The sequence below is a fragment of the Seriola aureovittata genome, chromosome 23 (assembly GCF_021018895.1).
Source record: "Seriola aureovittata isolate HTS-2021-v1 ecotype China chromosome 23, ASM2101889v1, whole genome shotgun sequence".
Lineage (NCBI taxonomy): Eukaryota > Metazoa > Chordata > Actinopteri > Carangiformes > Carangidae > Seriola > Seriola aureovittata.
Window position 1 is genome coordinate 4,612,441 of NC_079386.1, and position 14,362 is coordinate 4,626,802.

The 14,362-nt window shown below is 39.5% G+C and overlaps 3 protein-coding genes across 4 annotated transcripts; all 3 read right to left on the reverse strand.

Moving 5' to 3' along the window:
- Window positions 1-1,755: 1,755 nt before the first annotated feature.
- LOC130164717 (uncharacterized) lies at window positions 1,756-3,450 on the reverse strand. Of its 2 annotated transcripts, none has more exons than XM_056369631.1 (5): window positions 3,094-3,450; window positions 2,591-2,935; window positions 2,359-2,466; window positions 2,190-2,227; window positions 1,756-2,073 (listed from the first exon to the last, which is right to left on the reverse strand). In XM_056369631.1, exons 1-5 carry the CDS (start codon window positions 3,131-3,133, stop codon window positions 1,966-1,968), a joined length of 639 nt encoding a protein of 212 aa, XP_056225606.1. In that variant the 5' UTR covers window positions 3,134-3,450; the 3' UTR covers window positions 1,756-1,965. The 2 variants fall into 2 exon arrangements, with proteins under 2 accessions (XP_056225606.1, XP_056225605.1); XM_056369630.1 differs by having other exon boundaries at window positions 2,359-2,469.
- Window positions 3,451-5,562: 2,112 nt separating this feature from the next.
- LOC130164854 (uncharacterized) lies at window positions 5,563-7,389 on the reverse strand. Its single transcript, XM_056369843.1, has 5 exons — window positions 7,276-7,389; window positions 6,772-7,116; window positions 6,409-6,510; window positions 6,250-6,284; window positions 5,563-5,796 (listed from the first exon to the last, which is right to left on the reverse strand). Exons 1-5 carry the CDS (start codon window positions 7,307-7,309, stop codon window positions 5,674-5,676), a joined length of 639 nt encoding a protein of 212 aa, XP_056225818.1. The 5' UTR covers window positions 7,310-7,389; the 3' UTR covers window positions 5,563-5,673.
- A 1,756-nt stretch (window positions 7,390-9,145) lies between these two features.
- LOC130164047 (uncharacterized) lies at window positions 9,146-12,006 on the reverse strand. Its single transcript, XM_056368432.1, has 6 exons — window positions 11,922-12,006; window positions 11,410-11,751; window positions 11,190-11,222; window positions 10,225-10,329; window positions 10,025-10,053; window positions 9,146-9,539 (listed from the first exon to the last, which is right to left on the reverse strand). Exons 1-6 carry the CDS (start codon window positions 11,965-11,967, stop codon window positions 9,420-9,422), a joined length of 675 nt encoding a protein of 224 aa, XP_056224407.1. The 5' UTR covers window positions 11,968-12,006; the 3' UTR covers window positions 9,146-9,419.
- Between the last annotated feature and the right edge of the window lie 2,356 nt (window positions 12,007-14,362).

Sequence of the window (14,362 nt, forward strand, 5' to 3'; positions counted from 1 at the left end):
GCCCATTAATTGGTTTTGATTAAGTTACCACCTCTTTCTTTGTGGATAATGTTTCCCATTACAATAATTTTGCCTCGTTCATTGCCTCGCTGTATTTACATTGTTGAGCATTTCTTGTTGCCCACCTTAATTACGTTGTTGTGTTTATTTGGTTATTTTGTTTTTACAAATGCGTGGCTGTCAACCGCCTGAGTGGTTCATTGTTTGTAGATAATCTTTGTTGAGTAGCTTTAGTATTTTTGGTTGGAGCGTAGTCCCATTCATTGTTTCTCCCTGTCCCTTTCAGAAGCTCAGAGCCTAAGGTGGTGGGGCTGGTGACCTCAGGTGGCGGTGTCTCCCTCCTGTGTACTGTGCAGTGCACCCTAAGGTTCTTTTGGGCTTTTTTTTGTTTGTTTTTCCACCATTGAGTGTATGTGTGTTTCACATGTAAATGGTCTGACTTTCCCTGGGATCCCTCTCATCCCTCACTGGTAGCAGCTCTGATAAGGCTCCCCATTCTTTTTTTTAAATTTATTATAAAAAAATAAATTCTATTTTTACATTTTTTTTTAAATTTTTTTATAGAATTAATGTGTGGGTGTTGCTTTAATCACTTTTAGCAATTGTTTAATATTGTAATAAAGAAAACATAACAGAAAACATTTTGTTTCTTTTTACTGGAACCACATCTCCTGCTGCATTTGTAGAACGGACCTGAATGGCTTCTCTGGTGTTGGGAAATATATTAACCAAGGTGGTGTTGTAGGGTGTTGGTTGTTCATTACTGGATATCACTGCTTGCTCCCGCCACATATATGAAATCAACTCTACAATAAATGGCAAGATAAATAATGAATAAAACTCCTAATACTAAAATAATCGACAGTCAGTGCTCTGCCTGCGAACCAGCGGAGCACGAATTAGCTGGGATGGTAACATTGACGATATCCAGTGATAATGATGCATTTCATCCATCTCTTTTCACCTTTTCTACCTACAATGTGTTTTTTTTCTACCAACAAGTGATGTCATAACCACTAGTAATGATAAAAAAAAATTACAATTTGCGCACTTGCCGTACACAAGCAGTAAAATACTGAAATGAATATAAAACAGTTTATGAAACCACACCACGAGAGCCGTGAGGGTACAAAAGGTCTCGGCCACAGAGAACACAGAACTAAAATCTGTATGGAAGCAGTCTGGCGTCTCTACAACCTGCTGGCTGAGAGCCCACTTATTAGTTTGTGCCTCTCACCTGATTGCTCATTGCCCCCTGCATGCTTCCTGGTGTCCCTGTGGTACACATTCAACCCTTTATATTTAATAAAAAAAAAAAAAAAGCCTCATCTCTTGTCCTTCTTTGGAAATGTTTGTGGTTATGATGCAGAGAGCTGAGGGCCAGTCTTCCTGTGGTTGCCTCTGCTTTCAGCCTTGTTTCTCCAGTGGAAAGTGCAAGTTTGGGTATGTGATTGTTAAAGTGCTTTAATCAACAGTTACTTTACTTTTATGGCTCTTCATGTTGTTTCAGTTCTCTTGCAGATTGTTTTCAGACTTTTGACCTAACGGGCCTAACCCAAACCCTAGCTCATGATTTTCACCTCAGCCGTGGTCAGACCACACTGCGCTGTCTCTTCCTGTCAAACTAGTGATCCGTGGCTCGCTCATTCCGTCACTGCTGCAGACCTCCATCTAACTCTCAGTATAAGAGAGTCTGAACAGTCACCAGTGTCATTACTGGCTCGGAACAATCGTATTCTTTTGCCCTCAAATACAGATGTATGCGATTTCACGATTTGCATGAACATAGAATCTTTATTGCAACATTTTTTGACAGTTTTTTTTTTTTTTTTTTTTTTATAGTAATGGCAACTCCTCCCATCCACTAACTGCACAAAAAAACTCAAAAGCAGTTTGATATGATAAAGCACCAGTTCCACTCTGAGCAGCTGTTCCAGAGGTTTCCTGAGTCTATCTGGTGGCAGCTTACTCAGCGTTTAGCTCCAGCCCTCTCTTTGATGCAGGCCGACTGCTCTTTCTGAGTTTTGAATTGAACTTCAGCGCTGCATAGGTCACATCAGCAGAGCTTGGATTCTGTAAATGACAATATATAGTCACTAATGTCACACAGCTGAGTATGTGAGAAAATATAAGACCAGACAACATGTAAACTAGACTTTGATCTTAATCTAAAGTTACATTGTGATTACCTGGCTGTGTTGTGGATTGTGTCCCTCTTCCTTTAAATCTGAATGACAGAAACGGCACATCTGGTCAGTGCACTGATCGAAAATGTTGCTGTTCATACTTTCTTGGTAAACAGGAAGTTTTGTATTTGTAAAGTCGTGCACTTGCCGCATAAAAAACACATACAAGTACCTGTGTGAAGTTTCCTGATTTTGAGACCCAGAACAATGACGACGATAATGAGGAAAATAACCAGAGCACTCAGGATCGCACTCGTCAGAGTTGCTAGTTCAACAGACTCTTCTACAAGAAAGATGAATACATTTAACTTTTTGTATCATACACTGCCTGAGATCAGCGAGTACAGAAGGCACATATCTGTTTCTTTCCAACCAAAACACAGACAAAACATCAACAATCTTACCTTGAACCTTTAAGTATGTTGCACTGACAATTATTGACCAATTGTTCCAGTAAGATCCACAGAAATAGAGTCCAGAGTCGGATGAATCCACTTGTTTGATCTGGAGAAAGAGGGTAGTGATGTTGGACGTCATGTTAAACTTTCCATTTTGAAATCCATCACAGAACGTAACACTGGCATTAGAGCTGGACATGGAGCAGATACAGGTGGCGTTGGGTCTGTTGTCCAGTCTGAACCAGAATATGTGACTGGTAGAACTGGTGAAGTTGGTACACATCAGTGTGACTTCTTCACCAGACTGGACCTCCACAGTGTGAAACTCAGAGACGGAGACAGAGATCCAGCCTGAAACAAACAGAAAGTATTTTATTCACAAAGCTGTAATTCAACAGGAACCAAGTTAATCATGTTATTAATAAACAGTTTCTAAGTTTGTGTTCCATCAGATTACTGAAGTAACGGTTAGCAATGGTTGTATAGAGAAAAAGTAAAGTAGTGCTTACTGCAGGTGAAGAGTAAAGCTGTTACCAAGTTAAAGGTCATTGTTGTGTGTACAGTAGGACTGCACTACTCTAATGTTGGTGACTGAACTATTCATATACTCCAGTGAGAGTGGTGTCAGCGTAAAGAGGCGGGATGTTCTTCTGTTGATCTGGTCGCTCAGAAGGACAATAGAAATGCTTTCTAGAAAATGGCTGCAAAAAAATATCTGCAATGAGAAAGTTATTATCTTATTTGATAATGTGGCAATATTTTACAAAACGTAATTTAGGGAATCAGTTTGTATAAGTCTATAAAGTACAAGGATACCTTATACAGCTGCCCTGTTAATGACATATCCAACAGATGTTTTAGCTGAAAGCTTTTATATTGGTTGGACTGGACACAGAGGTTCAACCCTGCTGTGTGGAGGATAATTCACAGCAATAACGATGTTCTCTGCTGAATTCGATGTTTTTCTACATCAGGACACCTGAGAGTATCTCTCCATGCTCGTTGACACCACGTCCACATACCACAGGGAAAATAGTATCCTGCAAACTCTATGTAGAGAGATAGAGCTGCAGCAGCCATGACACTGCTGGTGTGAACACACATGTTTCTCTGCAGCAGCTCACCCACGGCAGCCGCCACGCTCACGCAACACAGGCAGAGTTTCCAATTCAGCTCCAGGTTATTCGATTTCATAGTACTGTATAATGTGTTAGAATTGTAATTCTCACGGTTTCCTTAAGTCAGACATTGAAAATCTGAATTGTGTGTGGTACTTTATAAACTGCTGCAGTTGATCCAAATAATGATCAACAAAATTAGCTTGTGCAGTGATGCTAATGTTAATGGTAAACTTTACAATAAGCTGCTACAGTAATAACATTTTAAATCTTACCTGGACAGTGATAATTACTGGATTAATGTTTGAAGCGTCAGTAAGTTCAAATGCAAATTTCACAGTGGAGCTGGATGGGACCTACACCTGCTGCAGCTTTCAAGCTTTCTGACATACCTTGAAAAATGTGCAGCCTTTAAGTGGAGTAAATTTGTTGGTTTGAGGCTGGGCAAGTGTCACAGTGCTACAACAATGTAGTGATGCAAGTTTGTAAAGTGTGACTTGTGATGAGGGGAGCAGTGACGGGGTTGAGAGTGCTGTACCACTGACAGGATGCTCATTGATCTACAGGTGTTTAGCAGACGTTCAAACTGACTAAAAACTGAGTCTCCACTCTGTGACTGAATCAGTCAATCAATCTGATTGTAGCAGTGGAGCTCCTCACTGGTGACTGAAAGCTGTCAGCCCAGCTTTGTTTCATAGCACCTTACCTCCTCATTAAAAGTTTATTATAATTTAAACCACAAACAATTGTAATCTGATGGTTCTGTTGTGAATAACAGGCTTCTGAGCATTATGTTAGTATGGGCAAGTTTTATTCGTCACTGGTTGGATTAACAACTGACTTAACGAGGACTTACCACTCAACTGAGTGTGAATCAGTGCTGAGCATCAGGCTGCATAAATGATGATGTATTTACTTACTGAACTATGTACTGCAGTGCATTTGAACGTTGCTGTGACCACTTAGGTCGAAAAATGAACCTCACACTCAGTGAGGGAATCTTTTGAAATGTAAGTATTTTATTAATTTCTTTATTTGATAGAGACACTGCATGTTAATGAACATCAGTACAAAAACAATGTAAACATACATCCGACGTCCCTAGGCAGGTAACATAAAGCAAAATACACAACTACAAACAAACTATACAAATAAAAAGACACATACATTTTGCTGCATACTGAGTTTAAAGTGATCGCTGATCTGGTTCGATTTAAGCCGATGTTTGAGACGTGTGTTAAAGGTGGGAAATGTAGGACATACAGGCAAAGTCAGCAAAGTGAAGCAGGAGGAGGATGTATTATAACCTCTTGTCTTGTAAACGCAGCGATGGCCAAAGCTCTTGTCAAGTAACCACAGAAAACTTACAAATAGCCCCTTTAATGATACAGATAGTGACACAGACGGTTCTGTTTGTCACCACAGTGGAATACTAGGTCGGTAGATGGGACCAAATGCTCAACTACAAATGTACTTTTCCTCATAGATTTACCAGATCCTTACACACACTTACTTTGACATCACCATTAAAATATGCAGTTACTAGTTTGTGCTATGTGTTTTTTTTTTTCAAATGAACAGAAGTTGAAATGAAACTCAGCCAGTGTTCACAAGCTAATTTCACACTTTTTTCTTGCAAAACATGGCGTTAATGGGCCTCGCGATTTTCACCTTAGCTGTTCTCAGACCACACTGAGCTGTCTCTTCCTGTCACACATGTGATGTGTCTCCTTCAGCGCTGCAGACTCTGCTCTGTCTGGCTCTTCCTCCATCAAACACTTGTTGTACTCTTTAGACAACATCAATAAAACAGAGTTAAGCTGAGAAAGAGAGTGGGATGATGCAAAAATGATCACACTTCTTTTATGAATGAAGAATCTATCACAAAACTAAATTGTTTTTTTTTGTTTTTTGACAAAATGATGCAGCTCCTGCTCCAGCATGAGGTGTAGCTACATTAGGTCCTTGTGTCTATTTGCTGGCGGCATACATAACATGAGACTCCACTTCTCTCACTGATGCAGGCCTCCTGCTTCTTATTGTTGTTGAACACAAACTCAGTGCAGCATCTTTCAGGTCACCAGAGTCCAGATTCTGTCAATAAAAGTATTTACAGTCACACATCTTACACAGCTGAGGTGCTGAGGTGAAATAAAGTCATTCACTGATAAATTACCAAAGTAATTCCATCACAAAACCTTCAAATTGACTTTAACCTTAAAGGTCCCATATTGTATAAAGGTAGATGTCCATGTGTTGTTTGATTATAAAGCAGGTCTAGGTTCTATATTAATACTGTGGAAGTATCAAAGCCTCAGTCCACAGAGGAATGAACAGCCTGTATTCAGACACTGAGCCTCAGAAGAGAGACTCACCGACCTTTTGTAGCTAGAGCTCTAGAGAGAAGTCTGAGAGGAGATGTAAAACCTTTTAGTTCTCAAAACCACAGATATATCTTCTGATGAATATCAAGACTTCAAACAAAACATCAGAAACGTGTAAAATATGGGACCTTTAATCTTAACTCTATTTTAAAATTAGATTCACCTCACTCCGTTGTAGATTCTGTTCTTGATTTTCAGCTACAAGATAAAAACAATAAATCTCAATTAAATAATTATCACTTAAAAAACATTTCCATTAATAGACTGGAAGCTTTAGATTTGTTTTTCATATTGAACAACTTAAACTGTTTTCAGCAAGTACCTGTCTGAAGTTTGCTGACTGTGACAGCTATACCGGTGGCAGCTATGATGAGGGAAAGAGTCACAGCGCCCAGAATCACACTTGTTGTTGCATGAGGATTTTCTACAAGAAATATTTTTAAATTAGACTTTCTCTACAGAACTTTATCTCCAGTGGCTTAAGATCTGACTCATATATAAATAGACAGTTGGAAATCTTATTTGTTGGAGACGGCTCTTCCTTAAATACAACAGTGACAATGAAATTTGACTGAGGGTAGCGATATATAGACTAATGATAAATATAATCTGCAATCTGTTATAATCTGTTGTTACCATAGTCCTTACTTTGCCAATGGCAGAAATGACTTTACAGAAGTCTTACCTTGAACCTTTAAGTACGTTGCACTGAAAATTATTGACCAATTGTTCCAGTGAGATCCACAGAAATAGAGTCCAGAGTCGGATGAATCTGCTTGTTTGATCTGGAGAAAGAGGGTAGTGATGTTGGACGTCATGTTAAACTTTCCATTTTGAAATCCATCACAGAACGTAACATTGCCATCAGAGGTGAACATGGAGCAGATGCAGGTGGCGTTGGGTCTGTTGTCCAGTCTGAACCAGAATATGTGACTGGTAGAACTGGTGAAGTTGGTGCACATCAGTGTGACTTCTTCACCAGACTGGACCTCCACAGTGTGAAACTCAGAGACGGAGACAGAGATCCAGCCTGAAACAGAAACATATAACACTCGTAATTTAACAGGAACTAAACTATATACATTCATTAAATCATTAAGAAGGAATGTGTATGTTTCAGTGCTGTTGCTGTTTTGAAGAGATGTTAAAAAATGTGTTCTATTAAAAACAATGGGTCCGACAAACTTACAGAATAAAGCTGTTAACATGGCGAGGTCCATCATAATGTGTAGAGTAAGACTGCAGCACTGAACTGTTCTCCAGTAAGAGCGGTCTCAGGGTTAAAAGGCGGGTTTTTCTTTCTCCTCGCTCACACTAACAACGTAAATACCTCGAGCAATGTGAAATGTGAAAGCCACAAAGTTCAAACAACAGACACAACAAGAGATTTAGTTGTGATGAGAAAGTAAACCACATAATTCAAATAATTAGAAAAATAAACAATTGCGTGAGGTCATTTCATATTAAGTTTCCATGTAAAGAATGTTCATAAGATGTATCAGGGCTTTTATGTGAGACAGTCAGACTGAAACGATTCAAATAACCATGATCGTCATCATAAAAATCACTACCAGACAGCTGATATAATGCTTCCATAACAGGCTGTGTGTGTGTGTGTGTGTGTGTGTCAGGCTCAGGATTAGAGATAATAGTCTATATGTTTAAATAGCTTTATGTTGATTTTCACATCAAACACACTGGAAAACAAACTGGCTCAGGTAGAAATAGGTGGGCTTGCTGTCTTAGTTGGATTAGAGTTCAACATGAAGCTTGTCCCTGCAGTCAGTGGAGAGAGACACTGGTCCAGGATGTGTCAGCTCTGGTACTGGGATACCAGGGGTACTCCAGGGTAAGTCCAAACCTGTTTTGTCTTCTTCGCTTGCTAGCTGCTATATTTGGGAACCATCTGGGTTTGGGTTGGGTTGGACACTTTGGTGTGTGTGTGTGTGTGTGTGTGTGTGTGTGTGTGTGTGTGTGTGTGTGTGTGTGTGTGTGTGTGTGTGTGTGTGTGTGCGTGTGCGTGTGCGTGTGCGTGTGCGTGTGCGTGTGTGTGTGTGTTTGTGTGTGTGTCAACGTGGGACTTTAGTTTTTTGTGAGTATAGTTGTGTGTGTGGTGACTGGCCTATGTTTTGTGGACTGCTACACTCTGTGTGTCTTCTTAAACCAAAGTGTCTCATTTCTGTTCCTACTCATTAAATACAACAGATGTGACGTGTAAGTGTGAAACTGTTGAGCTGTTGGAAAGTGTCGTTATAGTAATGTGATTTTTTTTAAGTAATGAGTAACTGACATTTTTGGCTGGACCACATCAGCCCTAAAAACGCGAATGATTGTGACTGACTGACTGACTACTAGCAACAAGACCTCCAACTTGAAAAACCAGATAAGTCATTTTTCTCAGCCCTCTGATATGACCCACAGGAGTGTCTCAGGAGTGTCAGCAACAGGCGTACCGGACCTCAGTTGTCATGGTTACTGTAATAAACACGCAGACTGTGCCGAGAGTGGCGTATCTACTTTTGTCACCATGGTTACTATAATAACGGTCAAGGCTTCTTTAGGCTTAGGCACAAAAACTTCTTGGTTAGGTTTAGGAAAGGATTTGGGTTAAAATAAGTATTGGGTTAGGGTTAGAAACCTGAAACCTACGGAGAATGCATATAGTCTATGAAGCAGTTAAATAGTCCTTGTTAAGTAACCTGCAGTAGCATTGAGAAGACAGTGAACTGTCACAGTGGAGATGGATGGGACCTGCACCTGTTGTAGTTTAGCTTTAGTGTGTCATGTGTTAAATCTCTACAGCTTGGAGGAGAGTGAACGGTTTCATATGAGGCTGTGTAAGTGTCACCTTGATTCAGGCAAGTTCATACACATTTCACAAGTTCATACACATTAATACACATTGTGAAGATAAACTAGTGGTGTGAGTGTGTCAGAAGTGTGAAGATGCAAATAGATATCTCACTAATGCACACAGTGCTGCTTGTAACCACAGTGCACCGTGGAACTCTGGGTATGTGAGTTTGCAACCATCAATACAACAATCTTTCTTCTTTGGGTAAATTTTAGTTTTTAATTCAGACATGTAGTACATTAATATCGCAGTTAAAATATCCAGTTTACATTGATGTTTTGCAATGGTGTTTAGGCTAGTAGGGAACTAACCACGTTATCACCCATAACACTGTTACTTTGGCTAACCGACAACGGTATCGGAACAACTCTAGCTCAGCCTGCACTGTGCTGTCTCAGTAATTTAGGAAGACAGAGTGAGAGAGAGACATGAGAAGAAAAGCACAGAAACATGATAAAAGAATCAGATCCACTCTGAGTCTATCTGCTGGCACAGTAAAAAACACGAGTCTCCACTTCTCTCTCTGATGCAGGCCTCCCGTTTCTCATCGTTCCTGAATACACACTCAGTGCTGCATCGTTCACTTTCGAGTCCAGACTCTGTCAATAAGAGTCCACACAGTTACACAGGCCTCATGACATTCTCCCACTTTTAAAGGGGCTATTTGTAAGTTTTCTCTGCTGCCAAACGTGGTTTCTTGCCAGGAGCAGGTGGTGGTGATTGTTGTCTTTATAATACAAGAGGCTATAATAAGCCCTCTGAACAGCACTTCGTCTTCAGGGCAGATTGGAGGCTACAGTGAGTTGCTACTGGGAAGTGACAAAACGGGCCGGGGCTAGCTGGTTAGCATGCTAACTTCAGTAGAAGAAAAGATGTGATAGAGTTAACATTGGTGTTGCTTTCCACCGCTGGTGACAGCTCTTGGTGAGAAAGTACTGAAGTTTGATGCTGAACTCACGTTTCTTCTAGACTGATAAGTAAACAACTGTTAATGCTAACGCTGGCTATGTAGAAAAAGCAAAACTTACAAATAGCTCCTTTTAATGTATTAAATCATAACAATAAATGATAAGTCTTGTTTTACCTTACATCGCTGTGGTTCCTCAATGGCAGCTGAATTTAAGAAATGATGCATCTCATCAGTTCATTTTCCTTAAAGTTTGATGTTATTACATTTTGGCCAAAAGTAGTTTTGTAGTTTTTCATCATGCTGACAAAAATTATTGCAGAATGTATAAAAACAATAATCTGTAAATCAAACAATCAGCAATTTTTGTTAAGTACCTGCCCAAGGTTTCGTGAATTTAAGAACAAGGCCGATGATGATCACAAGGAAACCAGTCAGAACACCCAGGATCACGTTCATCAGCTTGGTTACTCCTTCAGCCTCTGGGAAAAGAAAAGTAATATAATATGCTTCTATTTTTCCTTTACTGGCATGAGAACTTGTAAACTTTACTTTGAGACTTCCTGTCAGTGTCATCATGAGATTCATGTTTTCAACAAACTAAAATGAATGTCATTTTATTGAATTGGATAGAGGGATGGAAACCACCGGATTTTATAATAATCTTACCTTCACACACACTTAAAAATTGATCTTACTCTTCTACAAGAAAGTATCATGTAATTTGACTAAAATTTGACTAAAGCCATCGATCAAAAAACCCGCTAAGACCCGCTAACATCAGGCTTTTGTCAGCAATTGAAAAGGGAACAATCAACATTCACAGCTGGGTCAAATTACTCTGCAGTAGTCACAGGTATTTATCGGCTCGGCTCCAGCACGGTGCTTGCAGCTACACAGTGTGTGAGGATGAAAGAGTGAGCTGCAGCCATTAAATAATAAAAAAAAAACAAAACAAAAAAAAAACACACACACAATCACAGATCGAAGTGTCTCCCATGGAGGCCCTGACAGTTTGACAGGAGCACCAACCCGGGGATGAGATACGACAGATGCCTTTTTCTCTTTCTCTCTCGTTTCACTCTCTCCCCTGTGTCTGCGTGTGTGCTCTGTAACTGCATGTGATGATACCACTCCCTGCTGTTACGCGTGTCCTCAGTCTGAACAGAAAGGCAGATTCGACTGGTCGTCGAAAAAGGGTCAATCAGCTTTTTATTAGCGTTCAAAAAACCTGTTTATACCCGCTGATTTGGAGTGATAAAGGGTATAATGTAGCTTTACAGTTTTACCTGGAAATGATTGACAACTTACACAATGGCAGAATTCTGTAGGAGAAAATTACCTTTAGAGCCCATGTTCATCACTTCACCACCACCTTTTAATGAAATGAAAATGAATTTAGTCTTGATTTGTTATGACTGATTTGCCGCATATTAACATTTGTACCATGTTTCAAGAGCCATAAGAAGATAGGTACGAACGTACAAATGTATTAAGGTCATAACTGTACATGAATGATCAACAGGTACCAATTGAAAAACAAGACTTTGCAGCAATCTTACCTTCAACATGTAAATCTACCACACTGAAAATCGGACGGCCACTTGTGTAGAATCCACAGACATACAGTCCAGAGTCTGATAAATCCACGTGTTTGATTTTGAGAAAGAGGTTGGAGATGTTTGATCTCATTTCAAAATTTCCATTATTATATCCATCGCAGAAATCTGCTGCGCTGTCAGATTTGATCATAACTGAGATGCAGCGGACCTTGGTTTTGTTGATCTGCCTGAACCAGAATGTCACAGAGTCGAATTTGGAAATGTTGGAGATCAACATTGTGACTTCTTCACCAGGTCGGCCCCTCAGAGTCTGAAACTCAGACACTGAGACAGAGATCCAGCCTGAAACAAACAGCACACACAACAATAGATTTAGGTATTTTAAAACAACGTGAACAATAGCTCTTGATAAAAGTCACCAAGAACATAATAAGTAAATGTGTTTCATTTAAAATGAGTTAAACATACAATAGTAAAATTAGCACAAAGATTAATTCAGTTCTGGTACTTACTGAGGATGCAGAGAATGAGAGGTGTGTTCAAGCTTAAGTTCATCATTGTGTGTATGACTGAAACTTTGCAGGGCTTCTAACTGAAATGAGTCCAGGAAGGCTGTGTTTTCACCATAAAGAGGAAGGATGCTTTTCTTCATGTCCCCCTCTGTGGTTCTCTCTCTCCTTGAGAGCGTACACTGTCAAAAGTTCCTCACTCACAAAAAGTGACACTATTTATCGCAGCCTCTTAATGTTACTTGCATCAGAATATTAAAAAAAAAAAAAAGAAAAGTTATTTGGAAGCACTTGTTTCCCACTGCATCTTATGTACACCTATATACATAAGGCATTTTAATCATCAGCATAAACATGTAGACTACTATCTTAACATCTGTGGCTTGGCTGCTGTTTTTCAGTGGTGAGCTGTCTGATATTTGAGGTCATTTTCACTGTCAAGACAAACAAAAGTTATGTGTATCTTTTATTTTGGAAGGAGGGATGAGATCTGACAATCTTGCATAAAGGTTTTGATATTTAGCTTATACATAATAGCGACTAAAAATATAAAAATAAACTATTTGTTTTGTCAAATAACATGAAGAGGAAAAAGACAAATGTAAAGTTGCTCAACTTCTCTTTCCTGTAAACTTTTCTGTGCATGTCAGCATCAGCAATTTTCAGTTTGAGCAAAACAGGAAAAAAACAACAAAAGAAAACCACCCCCTCCTCTTTTATACTGACATCACCCTCACTACACAGTTCAGTTAGAGACATTGCAGCGCTGCAGTCGTACACACCATGAAGACCTTCACCTTGATAACAGCTTTACTTCTCTGCAGCATCAGTGAGTACTGACACTGAATTACTCAATTACATTTAGATCTATGGTGACTCTGACCCACCAGAGTTTAAACTTCCACATTAGAGCTGAATGAATTGTTGCTGTTGCTTTATTCCAGTAACTGTTACATTATACACTCAGAGATAAACTCTTGTTGTGTCTGCTGTTTGTTTCAGGCTGGATCTCTGTCTCAGTGTCTCGGTCTCAGACTGTGGACGTCTGTTATGACCGGGTCTCGCAGCAACGTTTCATACTGTGATGGATATCATTTGAAATGAGCTCCAACATCTCCACCCTCTTTCTCAAAATCAAACAAGTGGATTTATCACTCTGGACTGTATTTTTGTGGATTTTAAACAAATGGATGTCTGATTTTCATTGTAATATACTTAGGTGAGATTACTGTAAATGATTCTTTATTTTGGTTTCCTTTCTTGGTTGTTTCTCTGACACGATCTGTTGCAGCATCCCGTTGGAGGCCCTGGGTCTATCTGGTGCAGCTTTAGGATGGTTTTCAACTTTCGTGTCAAAGAGGAGGTTCTGTGTCTATGTGAACGACTCTCTCTTCACTTTCTTCTAGTAAGTATGGTATGCCTCAGGGATTGGTGTTGGGACCAATTTGATTTTCTTCATACATGCTTCCCCCTGTTATACTGATGATACACAGATGTACCTGCCTGTTAAACCCACAGACCCTGGAAGGCTGAGCTCACTCAATGCCAGCCTTTGATGGTGTGATGTTTTCTTCAGGTGAACTCAAACAGTATCAGCACATGGTGAGACACATTCTGCCCTCTGCTCCCCTCTGCTGGTTGCCTGGTGGAATATTTCAAGCCATGTTGCAGGGAATCTTGGCATCTGGTTTGATAGTAGTTTAAGTTTGACCATGAAGCTTGTGCAATCATGTTTTTATCGTCTTATAGATATTTCAAAAACAGAATTTATTTCAATTTTTAAAGACACAGAGACCATCCTACACGCCTTCATCTCATCATTTCTGGATTACTACAACTGCCTTTTTACTTGCCTGAACCAGAAACCTACTGATCGTCCCCAAACTGTACAGAACTCAGCTGCAAGGTTTTCTACTAGAATCACTCCTGTTTTAGCCTCTTTATCCTGGCTCCCAGTATGTTTTAGAACTGATGCCAAGCTCTTACTGATGACTTTAAGGCTTTTTGAGGCCTCTCTCCCTAGTATATCTTGGACCTTTTACTACCTTACATGCTGGTACATACTTTGAGATCCTTGGGCAGAGGTCTTTCATCTGTTCCAGAGGCCCCAGTGTTTGCAGTCAGGGCCCCACGACTTGGAAAGAAATCAGCAGACTCAGCAATTTCTTTTATTGGAGAGTCTTTCCAGATTTTCCTTGAGTTTTAACTGTTTATTCTCCTTTAAAATATTCTTTTTCTGTTGTATTTACCGGATTGGTTTTCATACACCAAATTGTTTCTTATGTTATCTGTTTAAACCTGATGATTTTATGACTTGTTTCATTTTGCTGCCTTGAATCACTTTGTAACTTGGATTTTGAAAAAAATAAATTATTTTTATTATTATTATTATTATTATTATTGTTATTATTACAGTGCTGCTATCATTGCTGCTGTTATTTTTG